Genomic DNA, 16347 nt, shown 5'->3' with positions numbered 1-16347 from the left:
GCTCATTCACAGAGACAGCTGGCTCGAAATCATGAAAAGAATGGTCAATCAGATTGGCTGATGGAATGTGTCGAGATATCGTAATATCTCCTTGGATCGGATTCTGCCCCGAGAGGTTTCTAAACGTCTTTTTCCCAAGGGGTGCTTTTGACAGATACCCCTCGTGACTGACTGCGTTGCAGCTAGCGTTAGGGAAAGACAGTGTAGTCGGTGGAGAAGGCACGGTAGCCTGTGACCATACCTGGTGGGTTTTCCAATCCATCAATGGGAGTAACCGATCCATCAAGTCTGCTCCCAGTAGCAGGGGTACAGTTTCGAGGCTGGTAACAAACACAGGGTGAATGAGCGATACGTCCTTGAAGGGTAGTTTCAGCATGACTCTCAATGTGAGAGGCGAGGTAGTCTGAGTGACCCCTCGAAGGGTAGTGTCGCATCGCTCCACTTTTAACCAACGTTTAGTTGGCTTCAAAGCCCTTTTGAGATCATCGAACAATGTTTGAGAGATGAGTGATATTGTCGCACTCGAATCAATTAGCGCATGACAAGTTAAGCAGTCCTCCAGGACTGTTTCCAGGTACGGGCGTTTAGATTCGTGTTTAGTGGACAAATTCCCCACAAAGTGGAGTGGTCGTTCGCCACGACGTGATGTGTCATTTCTGTTCAAGGTGGAAGCAGATCGACTTTTCCGATTTTGAGTGGGCTTGGCTTTAACGAAGCGTTTGACCTTTTTCTTCGCAACCTTTGTATCAGAGTCTATAGACAAAGCCCGTGGGCTTGTTTCTTGATCAAGCGGGCCCTGGATAGGGTCTCGAGTGAGAGCGGGAGAGATTTGAATTTTAACGTCCTTGCTATGGGTGTTAATTCAGTTTCTTTACATTTATCAATACTCTCTCCAATTGTTCTCAAGGTAGGTTGGATAAAGATGTATAGATGTTCTTCAAATTATCCAGAATTTTCAAGTCATAGATCTCCCACAAAATATCTGTCATAGAGCTCAACATTTCACATAGTTCTCCCACAATATATCTGCTATGGAGCTCAACATTTCAGAGGGGTTGAGTTAAATGCGGAAGACACATTTCAGTTGAATACATTCAGTTGGACAACTGACTAGGTATCTCTCTTTCCTTTCCCTTTTACATAGTCCTCCATCAGTATATCTGGCATAGAGGTCAATATTTCACACACCAAAATTAAAATAGAATAAGCTTGAATTTAGCTTGATGTCTTATTATGAAGCATTCAGTCATTCTCAGACTGCTCACATAGTAGTGCTGCTTACATCCCTTTCCCTAGATGTACATTAGTAATGCATGTGATGAACAGTCATTCCAATATGATATATGATATTTCTTTCAATTATGTAATGAGACAGAAATTCAATGAACAATAATAACTAATACATTCTGTTTTACATGATCATTATTCATGACTATCCATCTTGGATAATGGATGATCAGTAGGTGGTGGGAAATTACTGTTTTGTCTGTTTTGTTTATTGACAACCAATAACACAAGACAAAGAACAGACCAGAGTGTTAATCTGATACTATAAAAACTACAGGCCTTGTGAACAGCAGTGTGTCTTCTTCAAGGCTACAAATTAAATCAGTTTCTTTACATTTATCAATACTCTCCCCAAATGTTCTCAAGGTAGGTTGGATTAAGATGTCAGATGTTCTTCAAATTCTACTGAATGTATTTACCATGGCCCTCCCACAATATATCTGCTATAGAGCTCAACATTTCACACACCAAAATGAACATGGAATCAGCTTGAATTCAGTTTGATGTCCTAGTATGAAGCATTCTGTGATGTTTAGACTGTTCCAATAGTAGCACTGCTTACATCCCTTTCCCTAGATGTACATTAGTAATGAATCTGATGAACAGTCATTCCAATATGATGTATGGTATTTCATTACATTTTGTAATGAGACAGAAAATCAATGAACAATAATAACTAATGCATTCTGTTTTACATGATCATTATTCATCACTCTCCATCTTGGATAATGGATGAATAGCTTCAGGTGAGTAATTACTTATTTGTCTGTTTTGTTTATTGACAACCAATAACACTAGACAAAGAACAGACCAGAGTGTTAATCTGATACTATAAAAACTACAGGCCTTGTGAACAGCAGTGTGTCTTCTTCAAGGCTACAAATTAAATCAGTTTCTTTACATTTATCAATACTCTCCCCAAATGTTCTCAAGGTAAATTGGATTAAGATGTATAGATTTACATTTACATTTAAGTCATTTAGCAGACGCTCTTATCCAGAGCGACTTACAAATTGGAACGTTCATACATATTCATCCTGGTCCCCCCGTGGGAATTGAACCCTGGTCCCCCCGTGGGAATTGAATTGATGTTCTTCAAATTATCCTAATTTTTCATATCATAGATCTCCCACAAAATATCTGCCATGCAGGTCAACATTTCACATAGTCCTCCTACAATATATCTGCTATAGAGCTCACAATTTCAGAGGGGTTGAGTGAAATGCGGAAGACTCATTTCAGTTGAATACATTCAGTTGGACAACTGACTAGATATCCCCCTTTCCTTTCCCTTTTACAAAGCCCTCCATCAGTATATCTGCCATAGAGGTCAATATTTCACATAGTCCTCCCACAATATATCTGGCATAGAGGTCAATATTTCACACCAAAATAAAAATTGAATCGGCTTGAATTTAGTTTGATGTCCTAGTGTTAAGTATTATGTGATGTTTAGACTGTTCCAATAGTAGCACTGCTTACATCCCTTTCCCTAGATATACATTAGTAATGAACGTGATGAACAGTCATATCAATATGATGTATGGTATTTGATTGAATAATGTAATGAGACTGAAATTAGATTGAATGTAACTGTAATAACTCATACATTTTGTTCTACATTATCAATATTCATTCCTCTACATCTTGGATAATGGATGATCAGGAGCAAAGCCATAAATCTCCCACAATATATCTGCCATATAGCTCAACATTTCACACACCAAAATTAAAATAGAATCAGCTTGAATTCAGCTTGATGTCTTATTATGAAGCATTCAGTCATTCTCAGACTGCTCACATAGTAGTGCTGCTTACATCCCTTTCCCTAGATGTACATTAGTACTGAATGTGATGAACAGTCATTCCAATATGATGTATGTTATTTCATTAAATTATGTAATGAGACTGAAATTCAATGAACAATAATAACTAATGTATTCTGTTTTACATGATCATTATTCATGACTCTCCATCTTGGATAATGGATGATCAGCATTTGGTGAGTAACTACTTATTTTTCTGTTTTGTTTATTGACAACCAATAACACAAGACAAAGAACAGACCAGAGTGTTAATCTGATACTATAAAAACTACAGGCCTTAGGAACAGCAGTGTGTCTTTGTAACGATTCTCTAGCTCTTCCTCCTCCTCGGACGAGGAGAGGAGAAAGGGATCTGAAGACCAATGTGCAGCGAGGTATGATGCCATAATGAATTTATTAAATTAAAGACTAAACACGAAGAACACTTGAATAACTTACAAAATAACAAAACGAAGTCAACAGACCTGAACAAACGAACTTACATATACACGAAGAACGTATGAACAGGAACAGACTACATAAAACGAACGAACAAACCGAAACAGTCCCGTGTGGTGCACAGACACAGACACGGAAGACAATCACCCACAAACAAACAGTGTGAAACGCCTACCTTTATATGGTTCTCAATCAGAGGAAAACGTCAAACACCTGTCCCTGATTGAGAACCATATAAGGCTAATTACCAACAACCTAAACATAGAAACACAAAACATAGAATGCCCACCCCAACTCACGCCCTGACCAACTAAACACATACAAAAATAACATAAAACAGGTCAGGAACGTGACAGAACCCCCCCCCCCTCAAGGTGCGAACTCCGGACGCACCACCAAAAGTCTAGGGGAGGGTCTGGGTGGGCATCTGTCCACGGTGGCGCCTCAGGCTCTGGGCGTGGTTCCCACCCCACCATAGTCACTACCCGCTTTCGTAGCCTCCTCCAAATGGCCACCCTCCAAATTAACCCCACTGGATTAAGGGGCAGCACCGGACTAAGGGGCAGCACCGGACTAAGGGGCAGCACCGGACTAAGGGGCAGCACCAGGATAAGGGGCAGCACCAGGATAAGGGGCAGCACCAGGATAAGGGGCAGCACCAGGATAAGGGGCAGCACCAGGATAAGGGGCAGCACCAGGATAAGGGGCAGCTCCGGACTGAGGGACGGCAGCTCCGGACTGACTGGCGGATCCTGGCTGGCTGGCTCTGGCGGATCCTGGCTGGCTGGCTCTGGCGGATCCTGGCTGGCTGGCTCTGGCGGATCCTGGCTGGCTGGCTCTGGCGGATCCTGGCTGGCTGGCTCTGGCGGATCCTGGCTGGCTGGCTCTGGCGGATCCTGGCTGGCTGGCGGATCCTGGCTGGATGACGGCTCTGGCGGATCCTGGCTCGCTGACGGCTCTGGCTGGTCATGGCTCGCTGACGGCTCTGGCTGGTCATGGCTCGCTGACGGCTCTGGCTGGTCTTGGCTGGCGGAAGGCTCTGGCTGATCCGGTCTGGCGGAAGGCTTTGGCTGATCCGGTCTGGCGGAAGGCTCTGGCTGATCCGGTCTGGCGGAAGGCTCTGGCTGATCCGGTCTGGCGGAAGGCTCTGGCTGATCCGGTCTGGCAGAAGGCTCTGGCTGATCCGGTCTGGCGGAAGGCTCTGGCTGATCCGGTCTGGCGGAAGGCTCTGGCTGCTCCGGTCTGGCGGAAGGCTCTGGCTGCTCCGGTCTGGCGGAAGGCTCTGGCTGATCCGGTCTGGCGGAAGGCTCTGGCTGATCCGGTCTGGCGGAAGGCTCTAGCGGCTCCTGTCTGGCGGAAGGCTCTAGCGGCTCCTGTCTGGCGGACGGCTCTGTAGGCTCATGGCAGACGGGCGGCTTTGCAGGCTCATGGCAGACGGGCGGCTTTGAAGGCTCAATACAGACGGGCAGTTCATGCGGCGCTTGGCAGACGGACAGTTCAGACAGCGTTGGGCAGACGGGCAGTTCAGGCGCCGCTGGGCAGACGGGCAGTTCAGGCGCCGCTTGGCAGACGGGCAGTTCAGGCGCCGCTTGGCAGACGGGCAGTTCAGGCGCCGCTTGGCAGACGGGCAGTTCAGGCGCCGCTTGGCAGACGGGCAGTTCAGGCGCCGCTTGGCAGACGGGCAGTTCAGGCGCCGCTTGGCAGACGGGCAGTTCAGGCGCCGTTGGGCAGACGGCAGACTCTGGCCGGCTGAGACGCACTGTAGGCCTGGTGCGTGGTGCCGGAACTGGAGGTACCGGGCTAAGGACACGCACCCTCAGGCTAGTGCGGGGAACAACAACAGGGCACACTGGACTCTCGATGCGCACTATAGGCCTGGTGCGTGGTACCGGAACTGGAGGTACCGGGCTGAGGGCACACCTCAGGGTGAGTGCGGGGAGAAGGAACAGTGCGCACAGGGCTCTGGAGACGCACAGGAGGCTTGGTGCGTGGCGCCGGGACTGGAGGCACTGGGCTGGAGACACACACCATAGGGCTAGTGCGTGGAGGAGGAACAGGGCTCTGGATACGCACTGGAAGCCTGGTGCGTGGTGTAGGCACTGGTGGTACTGGGTTGGGGCGGGGAGGTGGCGCCGGAAATACCGGACCATGCAGGCGTACTGGCTCCCTTGAGCACTGAGCCTGCCCAACCTTACCTGGTTGTATGCTCCCCGTCGCCTGACCAGTGCGGGGAGGTGGAATAACCCGCACCGGGCTATGTAGGCGAACCGGGGACACCATGCGTAAGGCTGGTGCCATGTAAGCCTGCCCGAGGAGACGCACTGGTGGCCAGATATGTAGGGCCGGCTTCATGACATCCGGCTCAATACTCAATCTAGCCCTGCCAGTGCGGGGAGGTGGAATAACCCGCACCGGGCTATGCACACGTACAGGAGACACCGTGCGCTCTACTGCGTAACACGGTGTCTGCCCGTACTCTCGCTCTCCACGGTAAGTACAGGGAGTGGGCGCAGGTCTCCTACCTGACTTTGCCACTCTCCCTTCTAGCCACCCCCCAAGAAATTTTTGGGGTTTACTCACAGGCTTCCTACCGCGTCGTCGTGCTGCCTCCATTCGCCGGTATCCCTCCTCGCACTGCGCCAGAGAATCCCAGGCGGGCTCCGGCACTCGCCCTGGGTCGATCGACCACCTGTCGATCTCCTCCCACGTAGTGTAGCCCAGATCTTTTTCCTGCTTCCGCGCTAGCTCCTCATATCGCCGCCTCTCTGCTTTCGCTACCTCCAGCTCAGCTTTGGGGCGGCGATATTCTCCTGGTTGAGCCCAGGGTCCTTTACCGTCCAATATTTCCTCCCATGTCCACGAGTCCTGGTTTCGTTGTTGCGCTCTCCCACGCCGCTTGGTCTTTGGTTGGTGGGTGATTCTGTAACGATTCTCTAGCTCTTCCTCCTCCTCGGACGAGGAGAGGAGAAAGGGATCTGAAGACCAATGTGCAGCGAGGTATGATGCCATAATGAATTTATTAAATTAAAGACGAAACACGAAGAACACTTGAATAACTTACAAAATAACAAAACGAAGTCAACAGACCTGAACAAACGAACTTACATATACACGAAGAACGCATGAACAGGAACAGACTACATAAAACGAACGAACAAACCGAAACAGTCCCGTGTGGTGCACAGACACAGACACTGAAGACAATCACCCACAAACAAACAGTGTGAAACGCCTACCTTTATATGGTTCTCAATCAGAGGAAAACGTCAAACACCTGTCCCTGATTGAGAACCATATAAGGCTAATTACCAACAACCTAAACATAGAAACACAAAACATAGAATGCCCACCCCAACTCACGCCCTGACCAACTAAACACATACAAAAATAACATAAAACAGGTCAGGAACGTGACAGTCTTCTTCAAGGCTACGAATTAAATCAGTTTCTTTACATTTATCAATACTTTCCCCAAATGTTCTCAAGGTAGGTTGGATTATGATGTATAGATGTTCTTCAAATTATCCAGAATTTTCAAGTCATAGTCCTCCCACAAAATATCTGCAGAGGAGGTCTACATTTCACATTGTCCTCCCACAATATATCTGACATAAAGGTCAACATTTCACATAGCCATCCCACAATTTATCTATATATCAGAGGGGTTGAGTTAAATGCGGAAGACACATTTCAGTTGAATACATTCAGTTGGACAACTGACTAGGTATCCCCCTTTCCTTTCCCTTTTACAAAGCCCTCCATCAGTATATCTGCCATAGAGATCAATATTTCACATAGTCCTCCCACAATATATCTGCCATACGGGTCAATATTTCACATAGTCCTCCCACAATATATCTGGCATAGAGGTCAATATTTCACATAGCCCTCCAACAATTTATCTGGCATAGAGGTCAATATTTCACACATCAAAATGAACATGGAATCAGCTTGAATTCATTTTGATTTCCTAGTATGAATCATTCTGTGATGTTTAGACTGTTCCAATATTAGCACTGCTTACATCCCTTTCCCTAGATGTACATTAGTAATGAATGTGATGAACAGTCATTCCTATATGATGTATGGTATTTAATTAAATTATGTAATGAGACTGAAATTCAATGGACAATAATAACTAATGCATTCTGTTTTACATGATCATTATTCATGACTCTCCATCTTGGATAATGGATGATCAGGACCATGTGAGTAATTACTTATTTGTCTGTTTTGTTTATTGACAACCAATAACACAAGACAAAGAACAGACCAGAGTGTTAATCTGATACTATAAAGAAGTACAGGCCTTGTGAACAGCAGTGTGTATTCTTCAAGGCTACAAATTAAATCAGTTTCTTTACATTAATCAAAACTCTCCCCAAATGTTCTCAAGGAGGGTTGGATTAAGATGCATGGATGTTCTTCAAATTATCAAAAATTTTCAAGTCATAGACCTCCCACAAAATATCTGCCGTAGAGGTTATATTTCACATAATCCTCCCACAATATATCTGCCTTAGAGGTTAATATTTCACATAATCCTCCCACAATATATCTGCCTTAGAGGTCAATATTTCACATAGTCCTCCCACAATATATCTGACATAGAGGTCAACATTTCACATAGCCATCCCACAATTTATCTGCTATAGAGGTCAATATTTCACATAGTTCTCCCACAATATATCTGCCATAGGGGTCAATATTTCACATAGTCCTCCCACAATATATCTGCTATAGAGGTCAATATTTCACATAGTCCTCCCACAATATATCTGCCATAGAGGTCAATATTTCACATAGTTCTCCCACAATATATCTGCTATAGAGGTCAATATTTCACATAGTTCTCCCACAATATATCTGCCATAGGGGTCAATATTTCACATAGTTCTCCCACAATATATCTGCCATAGGGGTCAATATTTCACATAGTCCTCCCACAATATATCTGCTATAGAGGTCAATATTTCACATAGTCCTCCCACAATATATCTGCCATAGAGGTCAATATTTCACATAGTTCTCCCACAATATATCTGCTATAGAGGTCAATATTTCACATAGCCCTCCCACAATATATCTGCCATAGAGCTCAACATTTCACATAGTCCTCCCACAATATATCTGGCATAGAGGTCAATATTTCACATAGTCCTCCTACAATATATCTGCCATAGAGCTCAATATTTCACATAGCCCTCCCACAATATATCTGGCATAGAGGTCAACATTTCACACATCAAAATGAACATGGAATCAGCTTGAATTCATTTTGATTTCCTAGTATGAATCATTCTGTGATGTTTAGACTGTTCCAATAGTAGCACTGCTTACATCCCTTTCCCTAGATGTACATTAGTAATGATTGTGATGAATAGTCATTCCAATATGATGTATGGTATTTCATTAAATTATTTAATGAATCTGAAATTAAATGAACAATAATAACTAATGCATTCTGTTTTACATGATCATTATTCATGACTCTCCATCTTGGATAATTGATGATCAGTATTAGGTGAGTAATTACTTATTTGTCTGTTTCGTTTATTGACAACCATTAACACAACACAAAGAAGAGACCAGAGTGTTAATCTGATACTATAAAATCTACAGGCCTTGTGAACAGCAGTGTGTCACGTTCTGAACATAGTTCTTTTGTATTTTTTTGTTTTAGTGTGGTCAGGGCGTGAGTTGGGTGGGTAATCTATGTTTTGTGTTTCTGTGTTGTATTTCTGTGTTTGGCCTGATATGGTTCTCAATCAGAGGCAGCTGTCAATCGTTGTCCCTGATTGGGAACCATATTTAGGTAGCCTGTTTTCTGTTGGGTTTTGTGGGTGGTTGTCTTCAGTCTTTGTGTGTCTGCACCAGATAGAACTGTTTTGGTTTTCACTTATTTGTTTTTGTATTTTGAGTTGTTCACTTCATTATATAAGATGAACAATTACCACGCTGCACATTGGTCCTCTGATCCTTCAAACTTCTCCTCCTCAGACGAGGAGGAAGACGACAGCCGTTACAGAACCACCCACCAAAAAAGGACCAAGCATTGTGGTAACGGGCAGCAGCAGGAGAACCAGCGATATCTGGAGAAATGGACTTGGGAGGAGATTCTGGACGGCAAGGGACCCTGGGCACAGGCTGTTGAGTATCGCCGCGCCAAAGCTGAGCTGGAGGCAGCGAAAGCGGAGAGGCGGTGGTATGAGGAGGCTGCACGAAAGCGCGGCTGGAAGCCAGAGAGGCAGCGTCAAAAATGTATTGGGGGTGGCACACGGGGAGTGTGGCTAAGCCAGGTAGGAGACCTGAGCCAACTCCCCGTGCTTACCGTGGAGAGAGAGCGACCGGGCAGGCACCGTGTTATGCAGAGATGCGCACGGTGTCCCCGGTAGGCAGGCATAGCCCGGTGCGGTACATAGCAGCACCTCGTATCGGCCGGGCTAGAGTGGGCATCGAGCCAGGTGCCATGAAGCCGGCTCTACGCATCTGGTCTCCAGTGCGTCTCCTCGGGCCGGTGTACATGGCACCATCCCTACGCATGGTGTCCCCGGTTCGCCAGCACAGCCCAGTGCGGGCTATTCCACCTCGCCGCACTAGCCTGGCTACGGGGAGCATTCAGCCAGGTAGGGTTGGGCAGGCTCGGTGCTCGAGACCTGTAGTGCGCCTCCACGGTCCGGTCTATCCGGTGCCTTCTCCACGCACCAGTTCGCCTGTGGCAGCCCCTCGCACCAGCCCAGTACCACCAGTGCCAACACCACGCACCAGGCTTCCTGTGCGTCTCCAGAGTCCAGTACGCCCTGTTCCTCCTCCCCGCACTCGCCCAGTGGTGCGTGTCCCCAGTCCGGTACCACCAGTTCCGGCACCACGCACCAAGCCTACTGTGCGTCTCCATGGTCTAGTATGCCCTGTTCCTGCTCCCCGCACTCGCCCAGTGGTGCGTGTCCCCAGCCCGGTACCACCAGTTCCGGCACCACGTACCAGGCCTACTGTGCGCCTCAGCAGGCCAGAGTCTCCCGTCTGTCCAGCGCCGCCTGAGCTGCCCGTCTGTCCAGCGCCGCCTGAGCTGCCCGTCTGTCCAGCGCCGCCTGAGCTGCCCGTCTGTCCAGCGCCGCCTGAGCCGCCCGTCTGTCCAGCGCCGCCTGAGCCGCCCGTCTGTCCAGCGCCGTCTGAGCCGCCCGTCTGTCCAGTGCCGTCTGAGCCGCCCGTCTGTCCAGCGCCGTCTGAGCCGCCCGTCTGTCCAGCGCCGTCTGAGCCGCCCGTCTGTCCAGCGCCGTCTGAGCCGCCCGTCTGTCCAGCGCCGTCTGAGCCGCCCGTCTGTCCAGCGCCGTCTGAGCCGCCCGTCTGTCCTGAGCCGTCAGAGCCGCCCGTCTGTCCTGAGCCGCCAGAGCCGTCCGTCAGTCAGGAGCCGCCAAAGCCGCCCGCCAGTCAGGAGCCGCCAGAGCCGCCCGCCAGTCAGGAGCCGCCAGAGCCGCCCGCCAGTCAGGAGCCGCCAGAGCCGCCCGCCAGTCAGGAGCCGCCCGCCAGTCAGGAGCCGCCAGAGCCGCCCGCCAGTCAGGAGCCGCCAGAGCCGCCCGCCAGTCAGGAGCCGCCCGCCAGTCAGGAGCCGCCAGAGCAGCCAGCCAGTTCGGAGCTGCCAGAGCCACCCGCCAGTCCGGAGCTGCTCTTCAGTCCGGAGCTGCTCTTCAGTCCGGAGCTGCTCTTCAGTCCGGAGCTGCCCTTCAGTCCGGAGCTGCTCTTCAGTCCGGAGCTGCCCCTCAGTCCGTAGCTACCTCTGTCATGAGCTACCTCTCAGTCATGAGCTACCTCTCAGTCACGAGCTACCTCTCAGTCACGAGCTACCTCTCTGTCATGAGCTACCTCTCAGTCATGAGCTACCCCTCAGTCATGAGCTACCCCTCAGTCATGAGCTACCCCTCAGTCCTGAGCTACCCCTCAGTCCTGAGCTACCCCTCAGTCCTGAGCTACCCCTCAGTCCTGAGCTACCCCTCAGTCCTGAGCTACCCCTCAGTCCTGAGCTACCCCTCAGTCCTGAGCTACCCCTCAGTCCTGAGCTACCCCTCAGTCCTGAGCTACCCCTCAGTCCTAAGCTGCCCCTCAGTCTGGAGGAGTTTTTTTCAGTCCAGAGGTGTCCCTCAGTCCTGTGGGCCCGGTTATTAGGGTTCCCAGGCCAGGGTCGGCGGCGAGGGTCGCCGTTCCTTGGAGGCCACTAAAGCGGACAAAGACTATGGTGGAGTGGGGTCCACGTCCTGCGCCAGAGCCGCCACCGCGGACAGATGCCCACCCAGGCCCTCCCCTATAGGTTCAGGTTTTTGCGGCCAGAGTCCGCACCTTGGGGGGGGGGGGGGGGGGGGGTACTTTCACGTTCTGACCATAGTTCTTTTGTATTTTCTTTGTTTTAGTGTGGTCAGGGCGTGAGTTGGGTGGGTAATCTATGTTATGTGTTTCTGTGTTGTATTTCTGTGTTTGGCCTGATATGGTTCTCAATCAGAGGCAGCTGTCAATCGTTGTCCCTGATTGGGAACCATATTTAGGTAGCCTGTTTTCTGTTGGGTTTTGTGGGTGGTTGTCTTCAGTGTTTGTGTGTCTGCACCACATAGAACTGTTTCGGTTTTCACTTTGTTGTTTTTGTATTTTGAGTTGTTCACTTCATTAAATAAGATGAACAATTACCACGCTGCGCATTGGTCCTCTGATCCTTCAAACATCTCCTCCTCAGACGAGGAGGAAGACGACAGCCGTTACACAGTGTGTCTTCTTCAAGGCTACAAATTAAATCAGTTTCTTTACATTTATCAAAACTCTCCCCAAATGTTCTCAAGGAGGGTTGGATTAAGATGTATAGATGTTCTTCAAATTATCCAGAATTTTCAAGTCATAGATCTCCCACAATATATCTGCCGTAGAGGTTAATATTTCACATAATCCTCCCACAATATATCTGCCATGGACGTCAATATTTCACACACCGAAATTAAAATAGTATCAGCTTGAATTTAGCTTGATGTCTTATTATGAAGCATTCAGTCATTCTCAGACTGCTCACATAGTAGTGCTGCTTACATCCCTTTCCCTAGATGTACATTAGTAATGAATGTGATGAACAGTCATTTCAATATGATGTATGGTATTTCCTTAAAATATGTAATGAGACAGAAATTCAGTGAACAATAATAACTAATGCATTCTGTTTTACATGATCATTATTCATGACTCTCCATCTTGTATAATGGATGATCAGCATTTGGTGAGTAATTACAAATTTTTCTGTTTTGTTTATTGACAACCAATAACACAAGACAAAGAACAGACCAGAGTGTTAATCTGATACTATAAGAACTACAGGCCTTGTGAACAGCAGTGTGTCTTCTTCAAGGCTACAAATTAAATCAGTTTCTTTACATTTATCAATACTCTCCCCAAATGTTCTCAAGGTAGGTTGGATTAAGATGTATAGATGTTCTTCAAATTATCCAGAATTTATTTATCATGGCCCTCCCACAATATATCTGCCATAGAGGTCAACATTTCACATAGTCCTCCCACAATATATCTGGCATAGAGGTCAACATTTCACATAGTCCTCCCACAATATATCTGGCATAGAGGTCAACATTTCACATAGCCCTCCCACTATATATCTGGCATAGAGGTCAACATTTCACACATCAAAATGAACATGGAATCAGCTTGAATTCAGTTTGATGTCCTAGTATGAATCATTCTGTGATATTTAGACTGTTATAATAGTAGCACTGCTTACATCCCTTTCCCTAGATGTACATTAGTAATGAATGTGATGAACAGTCATTCCAAAATGATGTATGGTATTTAATAAAATTATATAATGAGACTGAAATTCAATGGACAATAAAACTAGTGCATTCTGTTTTACATGATCATTTTTCATGACTCTCCATCTTGGATAATGGATGATCAGGAGGTGGTGAGTAATTACTTATTTGTCTGTTTTGTTTATTGACAACCAATAACACAAGACAAAGAACAGACCAGCGTGTTAATGTCACGTTCCTGACCTTGTTTTCCTTTTGTATAGTTGTGTTTAGTGGGTCAGGACGTGAGCTGGGTGGGCAGTCTGTGTTTGTTCTATGTTAAGTGTCAGGTTTAATTGACCTTGTATGGCTCTCAATCAGAGGCAGGTGTTTTACGTTTTCCTCTGATTGAGAACCATATATAGGGAGGTTGTTTCACATTGTTTGTTGTGGGTGGTTGTCTTCCGTGTCCGTATGTCTACCACACGGGACTGTTTCGTTTGTCGTTCATGTATGTAGTCTGTTCCTGTTCGTAGTCTGTTCCTGTTCGTGCGTTCTTCGTCTATTGTAAGTTCTCAAGTCAGGTCTGTCTACATCGTTTATTTGTTTTGTAGTCTGTTAAAGTGTTTGTGTTTCGTCTTACTTTATTAAAACTCATTATGTCATCATACCTCGCTGCACATTGGTCTTCTGATCCCTCTCTCCTCTCCTCGCCCGAGGAAGAGCTAGAGATTCGTTACAGTTAATCTGATACTATAAAGAAGTACAGGCCTTGTGAACAGCAGTGTGTCTTCTTCAAGGCTACAAATTAAATCAGTTTCTTTACATTTATCAATACTCTCCCCAAATGTTCTCAAGGTAGGTTGGATTATGATGTCAGATGTTCTTCAAATTCTACTGAATGTATATTCCATAGAACCCTGCCTCCTGACACAATATCCTGTATCTGCCATAGAGCCCAATGCTGGTTATCACTAACAATGAACATAATCATTTGATCAGAGATAGGACAATAACAAAACAACATTATTTATGAAGTTAACCAGATATCATTGGTGCCCACAGTCACTACATTAGAGAGGCTTTAGTCACAGGAGAAATATGATTGGTTCTGTTGGTTCTGTATATAGTGATGTAGTCTACCACACAGAATTCACCTCTCTGTTTTACACCATAGAATCAGGTTCACTGTATTTACAACATAAGACCCAGGAGGACAAGCTGAAGAAGGAGGCATCAGCTGGTGAGCTTGATAAGTATGAGAGAGTCTGGAGGAGAGAGGATTGAATCAGGGAACATGAGTGATGTCATTCAGTTTTTCAGACTAATTCATTTGTAATGTATCAAATAGTCAATAGACCAGTTGATGATTGGTTCAGCTCAGATAACTGTTGACTGGAGGAAATAATTACTAATAATTGTACCACCTCCATCAAATGATAATGTCTTTATAGGCAAACTATTGAATGAATTAATAAATGACATTTTCAAACAACCTATTAACCTATTGTTAATTGCTTTCTGTCAGAGTTGAAGATGGAAAAAGAATTAAAAGAGAAATTAAGACAGGAGATGATGAACCAACTAGAGGAGAAAGACACACAACTGGATGATATGACCCAGGAAGTGAGAGAGAAAGAGAGACTACTGGAGGAGAAGAACCAGATAATGGGACAGAGGGAGAAAATATTACAAGAGAAAGAAAACCAACTGGAAGAGAAAGACAAGCAACTAAAGGATAGAGACATTCAACTAGAGGCACTGAGAAAGAACCTGCAGGACAAGAACAGCCAAGTAGAGAACTTCAGAGTCCTACTGCAGGAAAAATACCTTCAACTAGAGGACAGACACAAACTGGGAGAGAAGGACAGACTACTAGAAGAGAAAGATAAACAGCTGGAAGAGAGAGATAAAGTACTGGAGGGAAAAGAAAACGAACTAAAAGAGAGGAGACAGGAACTAGAAAAGAAAGATAACCTACTAGAGGAGAGAGAGAAGCAGTTAAAGGAAAGAGACAAACAGCTGGAGGATGTCAACAATGAAAATGCTAAACTGAGTAAGATTAGTCCAACCATTAATACATTTAGTCTTCTGTACTTTCCTCAATTCTCTGGTTATTGTCGACTCTCCACTGAGTTGTGAATATTGTTGTCCATCACTTCATACTTTCCCTCTGCATCATATTTCTGTCTAAAGTCTTTAACACAGAATTCAGATCCTAGTCCTCCTTTGTTATTTCAGCTCAACAGATATGTGATGTGAAGACTGAGGTAGAGAGACTGAGAAGAGAGATCTCAGCCCAGATGACTGGTGAGTGAGATATGTGATACTTAACATTTCAATAGAAACCCAGAACTCCCCTTCAGTAGGTCTATGTGCCTTCATGTGTCACTGAGGTAAATGTTCCCATTCTAAATGGTTGTTCTATTATTTTAGAACCTGGAGAGACGTCAGATACAGGTTCCATACTCCCAGTCAGGAGGAGACAGAGCATGAAGCTTCCTCCAGACAGTGAGTTATCAATATTGTCCTGTTGTCTCCTACTGTTTCTAGTCTATAGTGGACCATCCTTCACTTAGTGAGTTATCAATATTGTCCTGTTGTCTCCTACTGTTTCTAGTCTATAGTGGACCATCCTTCACTTAGTAAGTTATATATGTTGTCTCGAACTGTCATCAATCTTGATATTCTCTATTTTCTCCAATAATCTATATTTCACTATGATGTGTAATGTATTTGTAGTTTGTTTATACTATGTTTTAAATGTGTCTCTGATGAGTCAGTATGTTGACCAGTTCTCTATGTTGTGTTACAGTGGGAGGAGAGACCTCAGATACAGACCCCACACTTCCACTGAGGAGGACAAACAGCATGATGTTACCTCCAACATATAGTGAGTTATGGATGTAGATTATATTATATTTGACTCTGTTGTACATCCTCCAGATAGTGAGTTATGGATGTAGATTATATTATATTTGACTCTGTTGTACATCCTCCAGATAGTGAGTTATGGATGTAGA

At 45.9% G+C, this 16347-nt stretch overlaps 1 protein-coding gene across 1 annotated transcript in view; it reads left to right on the top strand.

Moving 5' to 3' along the window:
* Positions 1-16115, top strand: part of LOC120050119 (trichohyalin-like) — a 31316-nt gene extending 15201 nt beyond the window's left edge. The window contains exons 3-6 of the mRNA XM_038996771.1: positions 14853-15380; positions 15566-15634; positions 15761-15835; positions 16108-16115. Of these exons, the coding sequence (XP_038852699.1) occupies positions 14853-15380; positions 15566-15634; positions 15761-15835; positions 16108-16115 (680 nt within the window). The remainder of the gene's footprint in view (positions 1-14852; positions 15381-15565; positions 15635-15760; positions 15836-16107) is intronic.
* Positions 16116-16347: the final 232 nt, after the last annotated feature.

This window comes from Salvelinus namaycush, chromosome 1 (assembly GCF_016432855.1).
Source record: "Salvelinus namaycush isolate Seneca chromosome 1, SaNama_1.0, whole genome shotgun sequence".
In the NCBI taxonomy this organism is placed as follows: domain Eukaryota; kingdom Metazoa; phylum Chordata; class Actinopteri; order Salmoniformes; family Salmonidae; genus Salvelinus; species Salvelinus namaycush.
The sequence above is the reverse complement of the archived record's forward strand: the minus strand, read 5'-3'. Positions and strand labels throughout refer to the sequence as shown.